Below are 25,729 nucleotides of genomic sequence, written 5' to 3'. Positions count from 1 at the left end.
GGTATCCGTAAGAAGAAGGACCCCTGTCCAATCGCCAAGAAAGGGAAAAAGAAGGCGAACGAGAGGACTCTTCCTCATCAAGAGTGGACCTTAATGTTCATTGACATGAAGATAAATGGCAAGCCCATTCGGGCGATGATAGACACGGGTGCTACCCACAACTACTTAGCCTCGACTCAGGTGGAGCGCCTTGGCCTGGTTGTAGGAAAGGGCAAAGGTCGTGTCAAGGCTTTCAACTCACCACCTCAGCCAGTGGGTGGAATAGCCAAAGATGTACCGGTGAAACTTGGTCCTTATGAAGGGAAGTTCAACCTGTGCGTGGTGATCATAGATGACTTCGAGTTGATAGTGGGGTTGGAATTCCTGAGACAGACCAATACCATGCCCGCACCGTATGCAGACTTGCTACTGATGATGGGAGAAAATGAAGCTAAGCCCTGCATTATTCCGTGCATTCCCATGAAGATGCCAGCCGAGAACATCTCGGCCTTGCAGTTGAAGAAGGGGGTAAAAAAACATGAACCCACGTTCTTGGCTACCCTCTACATGGAAGATATAGAATGCTCCTCGGGTCCCATTCCTGCACCCGTGAAGGAGTTGCTTCTAGAATTTGAAGACATTATGCCACAAGACATACCAAAGAGTCTTCCGCCTAGGCGAACTGTGGACCATGAGATTGAGTTGGTGCCGGGTGCGAAGCCACCTTCCCGGGCGCCGTATAGAATGTCACAACCCGAACTCACCGAGCTTCGGAGACAATTGACGGAAATGCTAGACACAAGGATCATCGTGCCCTCCAAGTCCCCATACGGGTCCCCTGTGCTATTCCAAAAGAAACATGATAGTAGTTTGCGACTCTGCATGGATTACCGGGCTCTAAACAAAATCACCGTGAAAAACAAGTACCCTATTCCGCTAATGGCAGACTTGTTTGATAGATTGGGTGGTGCGACGGTATTCACCAAAATATACCTGAGGACAGGTTATTGGCAAGTTCGGATTGCAGAGGGTGATGAGAACAAGACGACCTGTGTGATAAGATATGGGTCGTACGACTTCCTGGTTATGCCCTTTGGCTTGACTAACGCGCCAGCCATATTTTGCACCTTGATGAACCAAGTCTTCCGAGAATACATTGATAAATTTGTCGTGGTTTATTTGGATGACATTGTGGTATATATCTAGACACTGGAAGAACACCTGGAGCATTTGCGGAAGGTCCTATCCTGATTGCGAGAGCACGAATTATATGTGAAGCTATCCAAGTGCTCCTTTGCTCAGAAACAAATTGACTTCCTCGGACATGTCATCGAGGAAGGGCGGATCAAGATGGACCAGCAAAAGATTTAGGCCATCACAGAATGGCCGCCTCCTAAGGATATCCACGCCTTGAGGTCGTTCCTTGGCCTATGCAACTTCTATCAGCGTTTTGTGAAAAGTTACTCCCTCATTGCAGTGCCGCTGACAGAACTTCTCAAGAAGGCCACACCGTGGGATTGGGGCCCCAAGCGGGCAGAGGCCTTCGACGCATTGAAAATGGCTATGTCTAGTAGCCCAGTCTTGGCCCTCCCTGACTTGGCCAAGCCATTCGAAGTGCAAATGGATGCCTCTGACTATGCACTTGGTGGAGTATTTCTACAAGAAGGGCATCACGTAGCGTACGAGAGCCAGAAACTGAAGGATGCAGAGCGGCGCTATGTCGCCCATGAGAAAGAATTATTGGTTGTCGTTCATTACTTACGCCTTTGGAGGCATTATCTACTGGGAGCCCCATTCGTGGTCAAGACAGACAACACAGTCGTTAGCCATTTCATGACCCAGCCAAAGCTGAATGGTCGACAGGCTAGATGGCAGGAACTCCTAGCGAAATTTCACTTCAACCTGGAGTACCGAAGTGGGAAGACCAATCATGTTGCTGATGCACTCAGTCGGAGAGCTAATCTAACATTGGTGTGTATACTCGCCGCCCTAAAGGGAAGCGAAGTAACCACCACCATAAAAGACTAGATACAGGATCTACTCATCAAGGATCCTGCTGCACAGTATTTGGTTGATTTGGTAGGACAAGGCAAGACTCGCCAGTTCTACACCGAAGATGGTTTCCTGAAAGTGAAAGGGAACCGACTTTATGTTCCTAAAGGAGGAGATCTACGAAGGGCTCTTCTGGCGGAATGCCATAATACTTTGTAGGCCGATCATCCCCGTGAGGAACGCACCATGGCATTGCTTCGCCGTGCATATTATTGGCCTCAAATGGTCGATGTCGTCGCTCAGTATGTGAAGACTTGCCTAGTATGCCAGAAGGATAAGTCAGACCACTTGACGCAGGCAGGGCTCTTGGAACCACTAGCTGTCCCAAAAAGACCTTGGGAAAGCGTTTTCCTGGACTTCATCACCGGATTACCCAAGGTCGGAGATCTCACAACTATCTTGGTTGTGGTGGATCGGTTTTCCAAGTATGCTACCTTTATAGCAGCCCCACAATATATATCAGCAGAAGATATAGCTCGACTATACTTCTCTCATGTCGTCAAATATTGGGGCCTACCTAAAGACATTGTTAGTGATCGCAACTCACGCTTCACTAGCAATTTTTGGACCCAACTCTTTAAGTGTCTCGGGTCAAAATTGAGTCATAGCTCAAGTTTTCATCCACAATCTGATGGCCAGACGGAGCGATTCAATGGCATGCTAGAGGAATATCTCCGGCACATTGTGACCGGATTGCAGAAGAACTGGGTGAAGATTCAGGATGCTGCTCAACTGTGTTTCAATTCATAAAAGAGCTCAAGTACCAACAAAAGCGCTTTTGAAATTGTTACCGGACAGCAACCGCTACTCCCACACACAGTGAACGCACCAAGCATGTCAAAATCTCCTCGGGCTGCTAGCTTCTGAAAAAAATGGAAGAAAAATTTGGAGATAATGCGGAGCTATCTTGTCAAAGCGCAAAAGCGGATGAAGAGGCATGTTGATCAGAATCGCCGCTTTGTTGAATACCAAGTGGGAGACAAAGTGATGGTCAAAATCCCAAAGCGGTACTTGTTTGCAGGGGTCCATGACCCTCGCCTATTGCAAAAATATATTGGACCCTTGTTCATTGAAAGGCGCATTGGGAAAGTTGCATACCGAGTGGATACCCCAGCTTGGTGGAAAATCCATCATGTTTTCCATGTCAGTCTCCTGAAACCTTTTCGGGAAGATATAGAGGATCTTTCATGAAGCCAACTCATAATACCAAGTATTCGAGGTCCCAATTCAACTGGGAAAAGGCGTGCTGAAGCTATTCTTGATGATCGAGTGATTCACGCCTCAAGAAAAGATCACCAGGAGTTCTTGGTGAAATGGCAGGGATGTGATGCAGAGGAGAATACTTGGGAGAGGGGAACAAACCTAAAAGCCTTCAAGAGCCTGATTGATGATTACCTTGCAATGAAGGTGCCGAGGACGTCGCCAACTCAGGTGGGGGAGAATGTCATGGGCGGCTTTACAACCATATCCCATGACCCCTTGGACGCGCCCCATGGCGTCCTGGCCATCTTCCCAACGCCCGTCGCCACGGTCGGCCCCGTGGTCTCAGTAGCTCCAAGTGACAAGCGTGCATGTGCCTCTGTCTCCCCTCCGATATCCATCGCCAGCGCCCAGCCACAGGCAGATGCCAACAGTGTCGCGCGCGTAGACAATGCCGCGCGCGCAAACCCTGATGCTAAAGACAAAGTTGCTTCCAACGGACTTGTTTCTGCTTTGTAGAAGACTAAGTCCTTTTCATTGTAAATATAGAGTAGTTTTGCTGCATTTTCTTTAAGTGTGATTTTTCAGCTTTCATAGGTCTAGTCATGTAACTTTGGTTTTTTTTTTTTAAGCATTATTAAGGGGGACCAAACAATCAAACTTTCAAGCAAGCAAACAATTCTTTGTACTGGTGTATCTCCCCCCCGACCCCCCGGACACCATATTTTTTTTCTGTAATAGCTTTCATTCAATGCAATCAAGCTATCTTTCATTCTCAATTCTCTTTTTTGCTCTCTCTTTCAATTGATCATGACATTGGTTTTTCCGTACGGCACTGACAATCTAGTCTAGCGTACGGAGGGGACCTCAGTTGGCGGACAACAATCGCACTGACATCGGTTGCTTAGCCTTACGTAGCCCTTTCAAGGAACTTCAGGAAGGCGCCGTGTAACAGTAGACATGTAATTTTTGACCCTCCTCGAATTTTTTTTCCTTTTAGTGCTTAGATGTTGGTTTTAGATATAATATTATTATTTTGACTATTTTTAACTTTTTACTTTATTTTATCTTAAAAATAAAATTGCATGAATATTTTCTTTTATTTTAGCTAATTAATATTTAGTCTAGCAAATTTAAGTTTATCTTACTTTGGATAAAATTAAAAATCACAAAATAATAGCTAACGTAGTTGTTTCACCCTTTTTATTTCATGTATTCACGTGATCACCCCATTTTTCCATTTTAATTTTTGTCCTTATTTGTAGTACATGCTCAAAATAATTGACAAGAGAAAAAACACACGGTATTTTTTATTAGTGGGGGACCACACTCATTTCTTTTGCCCAAGAATTCATCCATTTTAGAGAGGCACATAGATAAAGAATAGAGAGCAGAGAGGGGGAAAACGGATCTGAGGAGAGGATATAGATCTAGAAAGAAACAAAAGAAACAGAGAGGAAAACAGACGGAAAAATTTGAGAGAGAACAAGGAGTGAGCAACGTGAGGATTAGTTTTCAGGGTATTCTTCCTTTTTCAGCTCGTCCGTTTCTTCTTTTTTTCAATACAGCAAATCCACCACCATAAACTCATATTCTTCAGCCATATTAATAACAAAAAAAATAGCTGCTAACTTCCATTAAAACATCAGTGAAATCCCATCCATAACTCACCAACAACCAGCCACCATCCTCCATGAAAACCATGTAAAACTCTCCTTGAAACCCCATTAAAAAGCCATGGGAAAGCTGCTCAAAAACGACCTCAAAAAGCTCAAAGAACGAGCTGAAAATCTGCCTGGAAATGCAGCCATGAACCTCCGTTAACCACCAGTTAACACCATCAAAATGCAGCCAAAAACCTCAGTAAAGCGTCACCCAAAACATCACCAAAACGCAGCCGAAAACCTTAGCAAAACGTCACCCAAAACACCAATTTCCAGCAGCAAAAACGCAACAGAAAATGGACCAAAACAGTTTTGAAAAACGACCTCAAGTCCCAAAATTAATTGCAAAACAGCTGAAAAATAGTCCCGAAATAGCCCTCCCCCAAAACGCCACCACAGGTTCTAGTCGAGCCGAAGAGTTGTCCGTTTGCAACTTCGAGAGGTTCTAGTGGAGTTTCTCCGGTGTGGTCATAGTCGTTGGTTGAGTTTAGTTGCCAATTCATCTTAGCTATCGTATACGTGGCTGGAGTTTTTTTGCCCTTTAAATAAATAAAAATCTTGAATCCTTAAGATACGAGGCTTTCGGAGGCCAATTCACGAGGCAAAGGCATAGCGGAGTAAAGAATTACCCGATTCGAGGTAAGTGACTTGTCTAACCTTGTGTGGGGGAAATTCCCCTTAGGATTGGTATTGTTATGAAAATTGTGATATGTTGAAAGCCATGTACGTGAGGTGACGAGTGTGTACACGAGCTAAATATGGAAAATTCTAGTTTTAAATAGTGTAGATTTTTGTCTCATATTAATTAAATTATTATTTATCCTGTTATATTCATCATCATTGGTCTACCTATATATTTTAAATTTGCCTTACCTTTTCCTGCTAATTGCTTTACCTATTTAGTTGAAGCTTTGTTTCTTTTATTCAAAATTTGGTATTAAGGCAAAGTGTTAAATTTGTGAAATATTTTTTTTTTTTTGTTGAGTTATTCACCCCCGAATATTTTGTGAGATTTTGTATTCATTGTGATTGAGTCGTGAGCTCCTTATTGTGGAAAAATAATGTTGTTGTTGATTTATTTTGGCAAGTTGAAATATTTGGGCACTTGAGGTGCAAATTGTGATATTGATACGCATGCGGTGGTATAAGGTCTGGGTGTTGAAACGCATGCAGTGAGATAAGGGTGGCTTGATACGCGTGGCTAGTGGGGGAACTACTAGAAGCCATGCAGTGTGATAAGGATGGTTAAAACGCGGGATGCTATTTCAGGAAAATAATTTCTTTAAAATTAAATGTGAAGGCTCCCGAGGTGAATAAGGAAAAGAATTATTGTGAATTTATTTATGATTTGGGACTACGAGGCGGTACCTTAGGAGTGCCCTTGTTGATATTTCTCTATGGCTGCACTTGCTTTTGGTTATTTTATGTTTTTCTTAAATATGAAAATTTTTTGTTTTCCTTCCGTGAGTTATTATTTGTCCTTATTCTGTGTAGTTAAATTGTGACATACTCCTTACTTAATTCATTCCAATTGTCATTATTATTATTATTATATTGTTAAACTTTTTACCCTGTCTTTTATTATTTCCAGTAGGGCCTGACCTGAACTCGTCACTACTCTACTAAGGTTAGGCTTGGCACTTACTGGTACCGTTGTGGTGTACTCATACTACGCTTTTGCACATCTTTTTGTGTAGATCCAGGTACTTTCTATCAAACTAGATATCAGTGAGCTAGCCGTACGCGGAGACTTCAAGGTATATTTGCCAGCGTCCGCAGACCTCGGAGTCCCCCTCTATCCTTATTATGTTGCTCCCCATATTCTCTTTAGACTCTGATGCATAAAGACACTTAGTATTTCTCTAAGAAGCTTGTGACTTATTTCTACCGGATTTTGGGAGTTGTAACTATTTTAAATTGTAGTTTTTATTTATTTCATATGTTGAGATTTGAGTTTCAGTTTTAGATTCTATTATTTTGCATAATTGATAGGCTTACCTAGTCTTAGAGACTAGGTGCCATCACGACATCCTACGGAGGAAATTTGAAGTCGTGACAAGTTGGTATCAGAGCTCTAGGTTCATAGGTATTATGAGTCACAAGCATGTTTAGTGGAGTCTCGCGGATCGGTACGGAGACATCTGTACTTATCTTCGGGAGGCGATGGAATTGTTAGGAAAATGTTCACTTCTTTGATTCCTTATCGTGCGCATTTGTTGACTTTGAAATTCTAAACTTTTGTCTTTCTATTTCTCACAAATGGTGAGAAAACGCACCACTGGATCCGATGATCAGACACTTATGCCCCATGTTGGAGCCACAAGAGGCTGGGGCAGAGGCAGAGGCCGGAGAAGACCACGTGTGCAGCCAGAGCACCTGCACAAGCTGCTGCAGAGGAACCATCAGTAGTTCCAGTTGGAGAGCAGGCACCTGAGACGCCTGTTACTGCTCCTGCACTTCAAGAGACTGTTGCCCAGTTTTTGAGCATGTTTGGCACTCTAACTGAGGTAGGGTTGATTCCACTTGCTCCTGCCACATCTCAGACCGGGGGAGGAGCATAGACTCCCGCCGCCACGGGCCCAGGTTGACCATGCTCCAGAGGTTATACTAGTGCAGCCAGTTGTCCCAGTTCGGCCCGACGTTAGGGCAGCAGTTTCGGAGGGGGAACAGCTCAGGCTCGAGAGGTACAAGAAGTACCACCCTCCCACTTTCAGCGGTTTGGCTTCAGAGGATGCTCAGGGTTTTCTTGAGGAATGTCACCGTATCCTCCGTACTATGGGTATTGTGGATTCCATTGGGGTTTCTTACACGGCATTCCAGCTTAGAGGAGCGGCCTACCAGTGGTGGCGGGCATATGAGTTGGATAGTCTGGCTGAGGCAGCGTCACTCACTTGGACTCAATTTTCAGATATGTTCTTGAGGGAATACGTTCCTCAAAGTCTTAGAGATGCATAGCGCGCAGAGTTTGAGCAGTTGCGCGAGGGTTCTATGACCGTGTTAGAGTATGCGATCTGATTCAGTGGTTTGGCTAGGCATGTACCATCCTTGGTTGCTACTATTCGAGAGCGGGTTCATTGATTTATTAAGAGGCCCCACCCTAGTATCAGATTCAGTTTAGCCCGAGAACTGGAGATGGACATCACATACCAACAGGTGGTGTCAATTGCTAGGAGATTGGAGGGTATACGGATCCGGGAGAGAGAAGAGAGGGAAGCAAAGAGACCCTGAGATTCTGGCACATATAACAGTTCTCGTGCCCCAGCTGCAGATCGTCATGGTAGAGGCTATGTGAGCCGCCCTATTTATTCAGCACTTCCAGCTTCCAGCGGTATTTCGGCTACTCCCAGACCTCAGGTCCCATATTATGCACCGCCAGTATCTACTGTACCTCTTGCACGGGGTGCTTTCAGCAGTCAGTCCAGCCAATCAGGCCCGAGCCAGTCTCAGCAACCAAGTCCTCTGAGGGCTTGTTTTGAGTGTGGTGACACTCGTCATATAATGAGGGATTGCCCCAGATTTAGGAGGGGTGCACCTCCACAGATTTCTCAGGCCCTACCAATTCCACAGGGCACACAAGCTTCTCAGGCCATGATTACTGCACCAGTTGCTACTTCACATGCACAACCAGCTAGAGGTGGAGGTCGGCCTAGAGGGGGAGGTCAGGCCAGATATTATGCCCTTCCTGCTAGGACGGAGGCAGTTACATCCGATTCTATTATCACAGGTATTGTTCCGGTCTGTCATAGGGATGCATCAGTCTTATTTGATCCAGGCTCCACTTATTCTTGTGTGTCATCTTATTTTGCCCCGTATTTGGGCGTATCCCGTGATTCTTTGAATTCTTCTGTTTATGTATCTACACCCGTGGGTTATTCTATTATTGTTGACCGTGTGTATCGATAATGTTTGATTGCTATCAGTGGATTTGAGACCAGAGTTGATTTATTATTGCTCAGTATGGTGGATTTCGATATTATTTTGGGTATGGACTGGTTGTCGCCCGATCACGCTATCCTTGATTGTTACGCCAAGACGTTGACGTTGGCTATGCCAGGTCTACCACGGCTAGAGTGGAGAGGTACCTTAGATTATGTTCCTAGTAGGGGTGTTTCATTTCTTAAGGTTCAACGAAGGGTTGAGAAGGGGTGTGATGCGTATATGGCCTATATGAGAGATGTTAGTGTTGATACTCCTACCGTAGAGTCAGTTCCGGTAGTAAGGGATTTTCCAGATGTATTCCCAGCGGATCTTCCGGGTATGCCACCCGACAGATATATTGATTTTGGCATTGATTTGTTACCGGGCACCCAACCCATCTCTATTCCACCATATCGTATGACCCTAGCAGAATTGAAAGAATTAAAAAAGCAGTTACAGGAACTGCTTGATAAGGGTTTTGTTCAGCCGAGTGTATCGCCTTGGGGTGATCCTTTCTTATTTGTGAAGAAGAAGGATGGTTCTATGCGGATGTGTATTGATTACCGCCAATTGAACAAGGTTACAGTGAAGAACAAGTATCTATTACCACGTATTGATGACCTATTTGATCAGCTTCAGGGTACTAGGGTGTTCTCTTAGATTGACTTGTATTCAGGCTATCATCAGTTGAAGATTTGGGAGCCAGATATCCTGAAGACTGCTTTCAGGACTCGGTATGGTCATTATGAGTTTCTTGCAATGTCATTTGGGCTGACCAATGCCCCAACAGCATTTATGCACTTGATGAATAGTGTATTTCAACCCTATCTTAACTCCTTCATCATTATGTTTATTGACGACATTCTGGTGTACTCACGGAGCCAGGAGGATCATGAACAGCACCTGAGGATTATGCTTCAGACTTTGAGAGAAAAGAAGTTGTATGCAAAATTTTCAAAGTATGAATTCTGGCTTGATTCAGTAGGATTTTTAGGTCATGTATTAACGAACAAGGGGATCCAGGTAGATCCGAAGAAAATTGAAGCAGTGCAGAGTTGGCCCAGACCGTCATCAGCTACTGAGATCTGGAGTTTTCTTAGCTTGGCGGGGTATTATCGCCGATTTGTAGAGGGTTTATCTTCTATTGCTGCACCTATGACCAAATTGACCCAGAAGGGTGCTCTGTTCAGGTGGATCGAAGAATGTGAGAAGAGTTTTCAAAAGCTCAAAACAGCTTTGACTACAGCTCCAGTATTGGTATTATCTACAGGTTCAGGGTCTTATATTGTGTATTGTGATGCGTCGCGCATTGGTCTCGGCGTTGTGTTGATGCAAGACGGTAGGGTGATTGCATATGCGTCCAGACAGTTAAAGGCACATAAGAAGAATCATCCGGTCCACGACCTTGAGTTAGCAGATATTGTTCATGCCTTGAAGATTTGGCGGTATTATTTGTACGATGTCCATTGTGAGGTTTATACCGATCGCCGGAGTCTACAGCATCTGTTTAAATAGAAGGATCTTAATTTGCGGCAGTGGAGGTGGTTGGAGTGGCTTAAGGATTATGATATCACCATTCTCTATCATCCCGGGAAGGCCAATGTAGTGGACGATGCCTTGAGTCGTAAGGCAGAGAGTTTGGGCAGCTTAGCATATTTACCGGTAAAGGAGAGGCCATTAGCCTTGGATGTTCAGGCCTTGGCCAACCAGTTTGTTAGATTGGATGTTTTCAATCTTAGCCGAGTTTTAGCTTGTGTGGTTTCTCGGTCTTTTATTTATGATCGTATCAGAGAGCGTCAGTATGATGACCCCCATCTGCTTGTCCTTAAGGACACAGTTCAGCACAGTGATGCCAAAGAAGTCACTATTGGAGATGACAGTGTATTACGAATACAGGGCAGGCTATGTGTGCCTAATGTAGATGGTTTGCGTGAGTTGATTCCCTAAGAGGCTCACAATTTGCGGTACTCCATTCATATGGGCGCCGCGAAGATGTATCAGGATTTGAGGCAGCACTATTGGTGGAGACGGATGAAGAAAGACATAGTGGAGTATGTCGCTCGGTGCCTAAATTGTCAACAGGTGAAATATGAGCATCAGCGACCGGGTGGATTGCTTCAGAAGTTAGAGATTCCAGAATGGAAATGGGAGCAGATCACTATGAATTTTGTTGTTGGACTCCCACGGACTCAGAGGAAGTTCGATGCAGTTTGGGTAATTGTGGATAGATTAACCAAGTCAGCTCATTTCATTCCTGTGGTTACTACTTACTCTTCGGAACAGCTGGCTCAGGTTTATATTTGCGAGATTGTTAGGCTTCATGGTGTACCGGTATCTATCATCTCTGATCGGGGTACGCAGTCTACATCACGGTTTTAGAGAGTTATACAATGAGAGTTGGGTACTCGGGTAGAGTTGAGTACAGCATTTCACCCTCAAACGGACGGACAGTCCGAGCACACTATTCAGATATTAGAGGATATGCATCGTGCGTGTGTGATAGATTTTAGGGGTACTTGGGATTAGTTCTTTCCACTTGCGGAGTTTGCCTACAACAACAGTTATCAGGCGAGCATTCAGATGGCCCCGTATGAGGCTTTGTATGGTAGACGGTACCGGTCTCCAGTGGATAGGTTCAAGTCGGGCGAGACTAGGCTATTGGGTACAGACCTGGTTCAGGATGCCTTGGAAAAGGTTAAATTAATTCAGGATCGACTTCGTATGACCCAATCCAGGTAGAAGATTTATGCGGATCGGAAGGTTCGTAATGTTGCATTCATGGTTAGGGAGCGGGTCTTGCTCCGGGTTTTGCCTATGAAGGGTGTTATGAGATTCGGAAAGAAGTGTAAGTTGAGTCCTAGGTATATCGGGTCTTTTGAGATTCTTGAGAGAGTTGGAGAGGTGGCTTGCAGACTTGCACTACCACCTGGTCTCTCTGCAGTTCATCCAGTATTCCATGTTTCCATGCTCTGAAAGTATCACGGCGATCCGTCTCATGTGTTAGACTTCAGCTCAGTCCAGTTGGACAAGGATCTATCTTATGTTGAGGAACCAGTGGCTATTTTGGACAGACATGTTAGGAAGTTGAGATCGAAGAGCATTGCTTCAGTAAAAGTACAGTAGAGGGGTCATCCGGTAGAGGAGGCGACTTGGGAGACCGAGCATGATATGCGCAGTTGTTATCCTCATCTTTTCACCACTCAAAGTATAATTCTAAACCCGTTCGAGGACGAATGCTTGTTTTAAGAAGGGGGGATGTAACGACCCGGTCGATCATTTTGAGAGATCTAGCTCCGAACCCCTAATTTCTGTCATTTGGAGGTTACGTGTGTAGACATGTAATTTTTGACCCTCCTCGAATTTTTTTTTCTTTTAGTGCTTAGATGTTGGTTTTAGATATAACATTGTTATTTTGACTATATTTAACTTTTTACTTTATTTTATCTTAAAAATAAAAATTGCATGAATATTTTCTTTTATTTTAGCTAATTAATATTTAGCCTAGCAATTTTCAGTTTATCTTACTTTGGATAAAATTGAAAATCACAAAATAATAGCTAACGTAGTTGTTTCACCCTTTTTATTTCATGTATTCACGTGATCACCCCATTCTCCCATTTCAATTTTTGTCTTTATTTGTACTATATGCTCAAAATAATTGACAAGAGCATAAACACACAATATTTTTTATTAGTGGGGGACCACACTCACTTCTTTTGCCCAAGAATTCATCCATTTTAGAGAGGCGCATAGATAAATAATAGAGAGCAGAGAGGAGAGAGACGGATCTGAGGGGAGGATATAGATCTGGAAAGAAACAAAAGAAACAGGGAGGAAAACAGAGGGAAAAGAATAGAGAGAGAACAAGGAGTGAGCAACGTGAGGATTAGTTTTCAGGGAATTCTTCCTTTTTCGGCTCGTCCATTTCTTCTTTTTTTCAGCAAATCCACAACCATAAACCCAACTTCTTCAGCCATAAAAACAACAAAAAAAATAGCTGCTAAATTCCATTAAAACACCAGTGAAATCCCATCCATAACTCACCAACAACCAGCCACCATCCTCCATGAAAACCATGTAAAACTCTCCTTGAAACCCCATTAAAAAGCCATAAAAAAGCTGCTCAAAAATGACCTCAAAAAGCTCAAAGAACAAGCTGAAAATCTACCTGAAAATGCAGCCATGAACCTCCGTTAACCACTAGTTAACACCACCAAAATGCAGCCGAAAACCTCAGTAAAACGTCACCCAAAACACCACCAAAACGCAGTCGAAAACCTCAGCAAAACATCACCCAAAACACCAATTTTCAGCAGCAAAAACGCAACAGAAAACGGACCAAAACAGTTCTGAAAAATGACCTCAAGACACCGACGAAAACAATCCTTAAAGCAGTCCCAAAATCAATTGCAAAATAGCTGAAAAACAGTCCCGAAATAGCCCTCCCCCAAAATGCCACCACAAGTTCTAGTCGAGCCGAAGAGCTGTCCGTTTGCAACTCCGAGAGGTTCTAGTCGAGTTTCTCCGGTGTGGTCATAGTTGTTGGTTGAGTTTAGTTGCTAATTCATCGTAGCTATCGTGTACGTGGCTAGAGTTTTTTTTCCTTTAAATAAATAAAAATCTTGAATCCTTAAGATACGAGGCTTTCGGAGGTCAATTCACGAGGCAAAGGCATAGGAGAGTAAAGAATTACCTGGTTCGAGGTAAGTGACTTGTCTAACCTTGTGTGGGGGAAATTTTCCTTAGAATTGGTATTGTTATGAAAATTGTGATATGTTGAAAGCCATATACGCGAGGTGACGAGTGTATACACGGGCTAAATGTGGAAAATTCTAGTTTGAAATTGTGTAGATTTTTGTCTCATATTAATAAAAAAAAAAAAATTATCCTGTTATACTCATCATCATTGGTCTACTTATATATTTTAAATTTGCCTTACCTTTTCGTGCTAATTGCTTTACCTGTATAGTTGAAGCTTTATTTCTTTTATTCTGTGCTCATTATTTGAAAGATGAATTTCTTAATTGAATTATTATTTATATGAAGTATTTGACATTCAAAATTTAGTATTAAGGCAAAGTGTTAAATTTGTGAATTTTTTTTTTGTTGAGTTATTCACTCCCGAATATTTTGTGAGATTTTATATTCATTGTGATTGAGCCGTGAGCTCCTTATTGTGGAAAAATAATGTTGTTGTTGATTTATTTTGACAAGTTAAAATATTTGGGCACTTGAGGTGCAAATTGTGATATTGATACGCATGTGGTGGTATAAGGTCTGGGTGTTGAAACGCATGCGGGGAGATAAGGGTTGCTTGATACGCGTGGCTAGTGGGGGAACTACTAGAAGCCATGTGGTGTGATAAGGGTGGCTAAAACGCGGAATGCTATTTCGGAAAAAATAATTTCTTTAAAATTAAATGTGAAGGCTCCCGCGGTGATATAAGGAAAAGAAATATTGTGAATTTATTTATGATTTGGGACTACGAGGCGGTATCTCAGGAGTGCCCTTGTTGATATTTCTCTATGGCTGCACTTGCTTTTGGTTATTTTATATTTTCCTTAAATATGAAAATTCTTGTTTTCCTTACGTGAGGTATTATTTGTCCTTATTCTGTGTAGTTAAATTGTGACATACTCCTTACTTAATTCATTCCCATTCCCATTATTATTATTATTATATTGTTAAACTTTTCACCCTGTCTTTTATTATTTCATGTAGGGCCTGACCTGACCTCGTCACAACTCTACCGAGGTTAGTCTTGGCACTTACTGGGTACCGTTGTGGTGTACTCATACTACACTTCTGCACATCTTTTTTTGCAGATCCAGGTACTTTCTATCAAACCAGATATCAGTGAGTTAGTCGTACGCGAAGACTTCAAGGTATATCTGCCAGCGTCCGCAGACCTCGGAGTCCCCCTCTATCCTTATTATGTTGTTCCCCTTATTCTCTTTAGACTCTGATGCATAAAGACACTTAGTATTTCTCTTAGAAGTTTGTGACTTATTTCTACCGAGTTTTGGGAGTTGTAACTATTATGAATTGTAGTTTTTATTTATTTCATATGTTGAGATTTGAGTTTCAGTTTTAGATTCCGTTATTCCGCATAATTGATAGGCTTACCTAGTCTTAGAGACTAGGTGCCATCACAACATCCTACGGAGGGAATTTAGGGTCATGACAGTTAGACCACCTCCAATTGCAGCAAACAATTTCGAGTTAAAGCAACAGTTGCTTCAAACCCTTCAAAACTGTTGTGTCTTTAGAGGGAAGCCAAACGAAAATCCAAACATACATCTAATGGACTTCGAGGAGATTATGAACACCTTTCAATACAATAGTGTGTCACAAGATGTAGTGTATCTAAGGGCATTCCCTTTTTCTCTTAAAGATAATGCAAAGCAATGGCTTCGAAGCTTACCCACGAGATCAATTAGAACATGGGAGGAGATGACAAGAAAATTCCTTGATAAATATTTCTCCTCGGCTAAGACGGGCAAGTTTAGAAGAGAAATCCATAACTTCTATCAGAAAGATACTGAAACTATTTTTGAAGCATGGGAGAGGTTTAAGGAGATTGTTAGAAAGTATCAACATAGAGGAATTGAACTCTAGATGCAACTCCAGGACTTTTGGGATGGATTGACACAGGCCTCACGTAGAACATTGAGCAATGCAGCTGGAGGTCTATTGATGAAGAAGACTCCAGAGGAGATAGTCACAATTCTTGATGAGTTATCTGAATATGCAAATAAGTGGCCCTCTAAGAGTGCTGAAAGAAGAAGATCAACTGGTGTTCATCAGGTTGATGCTAACACGTCTGTGCATGTACAGCTTGATGTTATGGCCAAAGAGATAAGGAAGTTGACCTTAGCGTCAATACAGAGTGATACAGAGTGAGCCTCACACAGCTTGTGATGTATGTGAAAGAGGACACCCTACTCATGAGTGTCAAGCCTCAACTGAGGAAGTAAATGTTGTGGGAAACTACAATTTTAATGAAATAGGTCAGAGTCACCCCGGTTTTTCATGGAGTTCACATGGGGTTACCGTGAATGCATGGCAATAAAATAACTCTAAACCCAAGAGACAAGGAGCTCCAGCATTCCAAAATCAGCAAAGGCAGCAATTTCAGCCTCAACGGCTCATTCAGTCTGGCATAGAAGATCTCATGAAGGCTTTCATTCTGAAAACTGATGAGAGGCTTGAAACTCATAGCGCAGCTATCCGGGAACATGGAGCAGCTATCAAAGAAATAAGTACTGGTTTTCAAAACTTGGAAAGACAAGTTGGGCAGCTATCTACTCTATTGTCTGAGAGGATTCCAGGAACTCTCCCTGCTGATACTGAGAGAAATCCTAAATAAACAGTGAATGTTGTGACTTCGAGAAGTGGGCAAGTGTTGAAAGATCTCACCCCAATCCAAAAAGATGTGATAATTGCAAAAGAAAGTAGGGAGTGGATGAAAAGTGATGATGACAAGAAGAAGGAAGGCCCAATGAAAACTGAGAAGAATAAGAAGAAGAAGAAGAAGAAGAAGAAGAAGAAGAAGAAGAAGAAGAAGAAGAAGAAGAAGAAGAAGGAAGGAAGGAAAATCAAGAAGGGAGGAACATGATGAGAGCAAGCATATGCCTATTTTACCTTTCCCTCAAAAGCTATGTAGAGAAAAGATGGACAAGCAATTTGAGAGATTTCTGGATGTGCTGAAACAGGTTCATGTAAACTTACCATTCACAGAAGTGCTCTCACAAATGCCTTCTTATGCTAAATTCTTGAAGGATATCCTTACGAAGAAGAGGAAGATAGAGGAGACCTCAGTGGTCAAGCTCACAGAGCATTGCAGTGTGATCTTACAAAACAAACTCCCACAAAAGTATGAAGATCCAGGGAGTTTTACTTACCTTGCTCTGTAGGAACTATTCATTTTGATAAATCTTTATGTGATTCTGGTACTTCAATTAATTTAATGCCTTTATCTATCTACAGTAAACTGGAGAAGGATATTGGAGAGATAAGGTCGGTGCCAATATCTTTGTAACTGGCAAACCAAACGACCTTAATACCCGAGGGGATAGTGGAAGTTGTGATAGTTCGGGTGAATAAGTTCGTATTTCCTGTGGATTTTATAGTGGTGAATATGGAGGAGAACAAGGAGGTCCCCCTCATCCTAGGAAGACCATTCTTAGCTATGAGTAGAGTTATACTAAATATACACAAAGGAAACTCATGCTTACAGTGGGCAAAGAGACGGTAACTTTTGATATGAATGTAGAAAATGGGGCACAAAAGGAAAAATCAGCTGCAAGTGTTGAATGGAAAGTGAAGGGCTCAAAGGAAAAGGTTGCAGTGAGCAAGAAAGATAAGTGTAGGGTGTACCCCAAAAAGGCTGAGAAGAAGTTGTCTGCATGGATGTGCGCATTAGTTCGAAGGCGAGGAATGGAGCCCGACTTCGACTAGATGTTCAGGGAAGTTTCCTTTACCTTATACTTTTTAATTGTGTGTCTTGGGGACATGTCACAACTTAAAGTGTGGGGTGGAGAATATGTTGTATGTTGTATGTATATGTGTTAGTTTTAGTAGTTAAAGATTTAAAAAAATTGAAAAAACCATAAAAATTGAAAAAACCATAAAAATTGAAAAAAAATCAATTTTTCCCGACGATGGATATCATTCGACGGGTTTCTTGAGGGATTAAAGTCAAAAGAAAAAGATAAAAAGATTTTATTTTTTTAGGTAGTGTATTAATTCCCCCTTGATTTTTCTTTGTCGGTTCTTTTTTAAGGGTTTTGTTTGAACCGGGTGTAGCTAGTTTTTATTTTTGTTAGTAGTAGGAAACCTTGTGCTATAAATTGAATGGAAGGCAATATTTCTTGACTTTATTATGCCTTGAGAATAGTGAGTGCTTTAGTTGTGACGCTTAGACTCAGTTTTTGACTCTTGTATAAGTACCTTAAACTGTAGGATTTTAACTTTGCATAACTGCTTTGACTAGAGTGTCTTGATGAATCCGATCATGAGTAAGTTTTGTGCCGTGTGTGTGAGGTTTTGCGTTATTCTGTGTATTGCATTTGATGTCTAGAACTTGCCATGTGTGTTTGCAAAGCAAAATGATAGTTTTATTCAGTCTTGGAAGTGATCTAGGAATTACTTTGTTGAGCCATTTATAAGCTATTACCCACCTAATTGTTATGTATCTTAGTTAACCCCTTTGAGCCTGTAATCTTATTTCTTTGGTAACCACATTACAAGCCTTACCCATTTGTTTGAATTGACTATCTATTTAAACCTTTTACCTCTCGTGAGTATTTGAATTTGTTATGGACTTTGCAAAAGTTGAAGTGTGGGGTGGTTGGTTTGGTTTTTGAGTGGAACTAATGAAATAAGGAGAAAGGTGCACTGTATTAAAAAAAGTAAGAGCCATTTGAATTGAAAAAGAAAAAATAAAATAAAATTGTATGACTGTGAAAAATATTCCTTGATAGTGGTGACTCTTGATGTAATTGTGCTTAAAGGAGCAGGGAGTTAATGTATATTGATATGAAGGTGGAGTTTTGGTTTGACATAAGTATGGGGTTTTGAATGGTTAAATGTATATGTATGTGCTTAGGGAGGTGCAGTCACTCTTATATCTAAATTTATCCTACCCATCTCGCAGCCTACATTACAACCAAGTAAAGTCCTACTTGATCCTTGACTGAATGAGCTCAATTAGTAGAGTAGTACACTACGGGCAAGCTTATGGTACGTCTTTTGTGGCACATGAATGTTGTTTCTGAGAGTGAGCGAATTCATTCTATCTTGAGTTCCTAATTGTTCTTAAATTTTATTGTGTGTAGAACTACTCTCTTTTGTTGTGTGAGGGCACTTGATTCACGAAGGAAAGGTAATGTCGTTGACCTCTATGTTAAAGTAAGTGAGCGGGTTATAAATAATGCGTGGTGCTTTTGAGTCAAATCTTGAGCCGAAGATGTTACGTTAGAGTGCTTAATCTATTTTAAATATTCTTGGTGTGATGAGTAAGGAGAGTTATTTAAAAAGGTTGTGTCTATATGAAGTGTAGTGGACGACCAATGGTTTAAGTGTGGCGTGTTTATGGTAGGATATAATCTCGTATTTTAGTCGCTTATTGCACTTTAATTTACTGCACTTTACTTGTGTTTGAGCTTTAATTGATAGTATTTTGTACTTATTGTATGTTTTATGAATTGTAGGAGTGATTCTGAGCTATGTAGATGTTATAGAATGAATTTGAATGATTTGGAGCTTGAAGTCTGAGTAAAAGCCCAGGGATTAAGCCGGGATCGTGTTCGGGGGTCGAGGAAGTCTGGACGTCAAAACGCAAGAAAAAACCGTACTCTGAGAAATCCCCATTGCCACGGCGCGTGGGGTGTCGCGCTTGTGCATTTCTCTGCTGCCTGTCAGAACCAACTCTCTGGATTTTTTCACTAATACCTCGCATGGCGTGTCGCCCCATACGGCACGCATGTGTATTTTTTACATAGTAATTTTCCTATTTCGGCTAGGAGAAGATGATTTCGTCTGGGCCCGATCCTACTTGGTACAAATACATGGAAAACCATTCTTTTCTGGAATTTTGACACATATTCGACCTAAGGAAGCTAAGGAGGAGTTGGAGGAGGAAAAGCACAAGGAGTTCATCATTCAATCCTCACTCAAGACCGAGTTTATATCGTTTTATGTTTTCCTTTACTTTAAACATATTTGTGATGAATTGCTCCATATCTATGGAGTAGTTCCCTTTAAGGTTTTATGGATTGGGGGTATTGATGATTGTTTGTGGATTATAACTCTAGTTTTATGTATTGAAGCGTTTTTGGATGATTTCATTGTGGCATCTATATTCACTTGTTCATGTAATCGAGAGAGGAATAACTTGTGATGTCTTTGCATTATATTGTTGGTTGAATTCATTAATTCATCTTAGTAATCGAAAGAGGTTGAATCATTGATTAAACCTAGTTAGGAGGATAATCGAGAGAGATTCTCCTAAAGACCAATCCACTACGCATTCTTTCATATCTTTGCTTAAATTGATTCATCTTGTGAGGTTAAGACTTAATCGAGAAAGGAGTTTTTGCTGAACGTTTGAACTATTAATTGAGTGAATTCGAGAGACTCACCTAAACATTAGAAGTGAATTATCTAGAGTTAGATCCCAAACAATTATCTTGCACCTATCCTATCAAAACTCTATCTTCTCTCATTGATAACCTTCTTTGTTTATTCCTTGTTTCGATATTCATTAGTCAATAGTTTTAGATTCTTAGTTAATTTTAGTTATTAATCATATAAATCTCGATTGTTGATTCGCATGGATAGTAATCAAGTTAGAAACTACGAAAATACTGTTTAACTCCAATCCTTGTGTCTACGATATTGTACTATACGATCTTTGACTAGCGAGCATATATTACTAGAAATCTGGTAAAAATCGACCAAAAAAACCGACCAACGTTGGTCGGTAATGGCCAAAAACCAACCAAAACGCAACCATTTACGTGTGGACGGTATTTTTGTGGTCGGAAAGGAATACCGACCAAAGTTGGTCGAAAATTACCGACCAACTTTGGTCGGTCAATTAAATTCAAAAAAAAAAAAATATTGCAAAAAAAAACCGACCAAAGTTGGTCGGTTTTTTCCGACCAAAGTTGGTCGGTATTTTAATTATGTATAAAAAAGATACACCATCTGGTAATCGAACCGGGGTCTGTATTGTGGCAGGATACTATTCTACCACTAGATCATTGGTACATTTTGTTTTAAGACTGTCTTTTATTTGATTTATACTCTTTAATTGTATTTTCGCACGAAAATAACCGACCAAAGTTGGTCGGTTTTATTAAAAAGTAAAATTACCGACCAAAGTTGGTCGGTTTTTTTAAATGACCCGCCGAATTAACCGACCAATTTTGGTCGGTTTTTTTAATATTAATTTTTATTTATATTAATTGAAAAATCGACCAAAGTTGGTCGGTTTCTTGAAACATAAAATTCGCGGGACTCAAAAATAGTTTCCCGCATTTTTGCGCCAAAGAAAACCGACCAAAGTTGGTCGGTTTCGTAAAAAAAAAAAAAAAATATTTTGAAAAACCGACCAACTTTGATCGATTTTTTTACCGACCAAAGTTGGTCGGTCGACCTTGATCGGATTTTGCCGAATTTCTAGTAGTGATAATTTAAGTGGTGTTCCGAGCTCGTCATTCAAATATGCATTCTAATAGCAAAGTGCTACATATCCATATATGTCTAACAGAATTACTATAGCCACTATAGAAGGTCATTTAAAAGTTGCAATTTCCAGTATCAGAAAAATATTGATAGTTCATAACTCGAATTATTTTTTGTTTTATCTTTTTCAAATCATAACTCTAATTATTACGCTTTCATATATGATCTATTATCTGTTGGCCTGAAGTGTGTAATCTAAATTGTTACGGGAAAAGGTTTGAACATAGAAATAAAATAAATGAGTTTAATTTCCTAACCAGCTTGGTGTCTGAAAAAAATGCGCAGACACAGTTTTCACAATTTGAACAAACTTAGAAAATTAAAAAAAAAAACGAACTAAAGTGACTAAGAGCCCGTTGGGCCAAGTTATCAAAAATCGCTTATTTTAAAAAGTGCTTTTTGAAAAAGGACTTTTGTAAAATAGTAGTTTGTGTTTGGTCAATTCATTTGAGTAGTGTTTTTTGTAACCTCTTTGTGTTTGGTCAATTTTTTTTCAAAAAGAACTTTTAAGTATCAAATTACGAAAAAGGACAGTAAAAATTCAGTTTGCAATTAATATTATTTTAAAAAATTGAATATTTATTGTAAAAATAATTCAACTAAAATATAAAACATAAAGAAAATTTTAAATTAAATCCAATCAATATAAAAGATAGTTATTCCAAACCAATATCATTCAATATTTGGTATTACTTCTTGTTTACATTATAATTTAAATATATCAAAATACATCATTCAATATAAATTTTAAATCTACTTTTAGTAATAGGAGAAAGGGATAAAAATATGATTGAAATAAAAAAGAGAAAAAAAGGTATAGTAGAAATAAAAAGGAAAAGAAAAATATTAAATTAATGAGGGATAATTTGGAAAATAGAAATTTATAGTAAGGTTATTTTTGTCTTGAATAAATTAATTTTCTGCTTCTTTGAAGAAGCTAGAATTTGTTGTTTCTCCCCAAAAGTAAGAAAACTGCTTCTGCTTCTCAAAAATACTTTTTTATCTTGGCCAAAAACCTTAAATTTTACGAAAAGTATTTTTTTGTCAAAAAAAAAATATTTTTTGCCTTCTAAAAACTTGGTCAAGCAGGGCTCTAACTCTCTTTTCTTTTCTTTTCTTTAATTATATCATAAAAGGTCAGTATATGCATCTCACAAATTTGTGAAAACTTAGAGATGTGTATTCTGTATATGTTATTCGTAGTATTCCAATTTTCCCAGAGACGGATGCAATTAATAGGTAACGTGTTTTACTAAACTCAGTATTTTCAATACGGATTGAGCATAAATTTATGTATAAAAATTCACTAAAATTGTAAAAGTAATAGATATGAACTCATAACTTTAAATATACAGTGAGTTCAATAATAAAAATCTTAAAATTATTGAACCCACAAATTTAAAATCTTGAATCCGCACCTCAATTTTCCACTTCTTTAAATTTTAATTTTCCTTTTTGATCAATTTGGTTTATTTTACTCTAGGAATTTTGTAATGGATAAGGTCGGCCTTCTAACTTTCACCGACAAGATTTGACTCCGGTGGCTAAATTCACATTAACAACGTATGCGTCACTACTTCCATGGTTTGAGGAATACGGGGACCATTCAAACGTTGTTGCTGGTTCTTTTATTCTACTTTCTTATTTTGGATTTTTACTACAAAAGTATATCTTGTTGGAGAAAGTTTGGTGAGGGTAGCATCTAATCTCCACGCTGCCATGCAAAAAAAAAAGGAAAAAAGAAAAAGAACCAAGGAATAATACTAGGTCGCAATTTAGGGGTGGTAAACGGGTAGATCGGATCAGAAATGGGCGGGTCGAAAATGGGTAATACAAAAGCGGATAAATTATCCAATCCAACCCATGTTTAATACGGATAAAAAACGGGTTAACCGTCGGATAATATGGATATTCATATTATCCATGACTTATTGAATATGATCACTTTTGGTAGAATTTCTAGTCTCCCAAACTTGAGGAACTCCAAATTTGAGGCATTACAAATGTAAAAGTTAATTAAACTCATTAATTAGTTGTCCATTGGTTGTCCATTTTTTAAGTAGATAATATGGTTCTTATCCATATTTGATCCGTTTTTTAAAAATTTATTATCCAACCCATTTTTAACGAATAATATGAATGAATAACTATTTTCTTTTAACCATTTTGCCACCACCAGGTCACTTGATGAATTTATCACCATTTGTTCACCATAGACCGTCTATTAAACAATCTATTCCGAGGTTAGTTATGTATCACGAAAATTTATTCCCATTGGGTTTTTATACCAACTCATTGAATATATGAGGCATACTTTCAAATACACTATTATGATTATCAAAGCAATAGTTAAGTAATAGATGTATACATACCTTAATTTTTAAGTTGATCAAGGTAATTAATTAGCACAGTTTGGTGTAAACATCATTGCACATACTAATTGCTCAACTTCAAGTCTTCAATTAGCTAGTTACACAAACATATAAGATTTATATCTAGCATTTCTCCTATACTATATATGAATTAATTCAATAGAAGGTTCGAATGATCACATGTACAACCGTTGTGAGAACCAATATGTTTTTAAACTTCTAATATTTGAAAAATAAAATTGAAATTCCTCTTATTGACCGATCATAACACTCTTCAAATGGAAAAATGATATTGTATAGTCGCTCTCAAAATAATAGCGAAAATATATATTATATATTTTGTATATATATACATTATGTGTGTTAAATACAAAAATTATATAAATTTCATACACTTATTAGACTACCGAATAAATAATTTCTAACGCGGGCTATAGGTGAAAAAAGCCCTTTCAAAATCGAAATTTTTTATCTCACCGTTTTCTTAGCGACAATGTTTCCCGACAGATGACGACGTTTGTTTTATGAGTTCCCCCAATGTTAAAAGAAGACAAATATGTCCGAATTAGAGCATTAAGGTATAATATATTTTATACATATATAGTCGATTTCTCCTTAATAAAATACACTTCTGATAGTTTCTTCAGAATCCTATAATATCCAGGACTCGCCAACTAGGCCAAACCTATTAGGAGTAGATGTATTAGAAGGGAAAAACTAAATACAAGAAATTAAGACAAGTATACTAATATTAATATAGCTACATAATGGAGCAAGCATTAGGATTTTCATCACTAAACATGAGAGTATACTGTTCTTCGACTGGATTTAAGTGAGCAATAGCTGGATCATTAGTAGCTCTAACTAAATTGGGAGGTGCCTTCTTGTCATAAACTCCTGCTACATAAGGATGTGCCACCAGACTATATGGCACATATGGCCACAACTCACACTTCTTTCCAGTAGCTTGTGCTGCCTTCAACACTTTCTTAGGTTCCACAAATCCTGTTACTGTTGCTTTCTGTTGCTTTAAATCCACATCCACTGATTTTGCGCCTATCCATGTTAATAAAACCACATTAATTAATTTATATCTTTTAAAAGAATTAGAAACAATATAATAGATAAGTACATATCATCTTGATTTGAGACTTTCAGAAAAATTGATAACCTTTATATTTTCTATAGGACAAAGTTATATACAAGGATAACATAAAGATCTATTTACTCTGTCAGTAAATTATAATATTATGTGATAGCAGAGTAGTTATTATAATTCTTTTCTCTGCATTTAGTCAAACTCCATTCATATAAAATAAAATAGCTAGAGAGACGATAGAAGTAGATAAAGAAATTCTTTAGAAATTTGCAGTACCTTTGACTCGGGAGAGAACGTTCTTGACTTTACGAGCACAACCTTCACAGTCCATTCTAACCTTGACAGCAACAGTAGTGATTTGCTTCTTTTTCTTGTGTTTCTTAACGCTGCTAAGTACTTCAGATAAGTATTCCAACGTCCCTGCAACTCCCATTTTGGCCTCAGAAGAAATTAAATTAACTAAGAAAAGATGTGTAAACTGGGAAAGGATAAAGCTATAAAGTTTATATCTTTCAGGTGGATTGCAAGAAAAGAGGATACACTAATTATTTTGTTTGAGAAGTATATGAAGAGAAGACAAGGTGACAGGTGACAAGATGAAAGAGCGTTTAGTTCTTTGTCTTTAAATGTTGGTGAATGATTTGGAAGTTGAAACCGGTCACAAGTTATATATATAGATAGAGTATGGGGAAATTAAAGAATAATCAAGAAATAAAAAATAAAAAAAAAAGTGGTGTAATATATATTGCTAACAAATTATTTGTAGGAGTGGGGTCACCTAGAAACTGCAAGAAACTTCTGTTTTTCACTTAAAAGGATATTGTTTATAGACCACAAATGTACTTTTTATGGGTGGCCTCTTAATCAGTGTAAGATCTTGTTACTTGATTTCATGAATGACAACATTATTTAATAAATACTCCCCCCTATGATGGGGTAATCCTTGGTTGAAAATTGAATCATGTACTCCTCAGGCTTTCATCCCATGCATTTTGATTAGTACAGAATTAAGACAAAAAGAATTTATTTTTAAATTATCGTGCTAAATAATCTTATAAATATTTGTATAGTTATAAATTATCATAATAATAATAAAATAAAAATTCAAAATTAAATTATTTTTTGAAATAGAAAATTTTTATTCTTTTTTGAACGGAATAAAAAAAATACATCATATAAATTGAGAGAGAGTA

General features: G+C 39.1%; 1 protein-coding gene and 1 pseudogene across 1 annotated transcript; both read right to left on the bottom strand.

The window, feature by feature from the left end:
* Window positions 1-15,314: 15,314 nt before the first annotated feature.
* On the bottom strand, window positions 15,315-15,413 carry LOC117277914 (small nucleolar RNA R71; annotated as a pseudogene).
* An 8,602-nt stretch (window positions 15,414-24,015) lies between these two features.
* LOC104100972 (heavy metal-associated isoprenylated plant protein 24) lies at window positions 24,016-25,181 on the bottom strand. The gene is made up of 2 exons (XM_009608355.4): window positions 24,813-25,181; window positions 24,016-24,493 (listed from the first exon to the last, which is right to left on the bottom strand). The coding sequence occupies exons 1-2, from the start codon at window positions 24,967-24,969 to the stop codon at window positions 24,198-24,200; spliced, it is 453 nt and encodes a 150-aa protein (XP_009606650.1). The 5' UTR covers window positions 24,970-25,181; the 3' UTR covers window positions 24,016-24,197.
* Window positions 25,182-25,729: the final 548 nt, after the last annotated feature.

Source organism: Nicotiana tomentosiformis, chromosome 4, assembly GCF_000390325.3.
Source record: "Nicotiana tomentosiformis chromosome 4, ASM39032v3, whole genome shotgun sequence".
NCBI lineage: Eukaryota > Viridiplantae > Streptophyta > Magnoliopsida > Solanales > Solanaceae > Nicotiana > Nicotiana tomentosiformis.
This window is presented reverse-complemented; position numbering and strand designations above follow the sequence as displayed.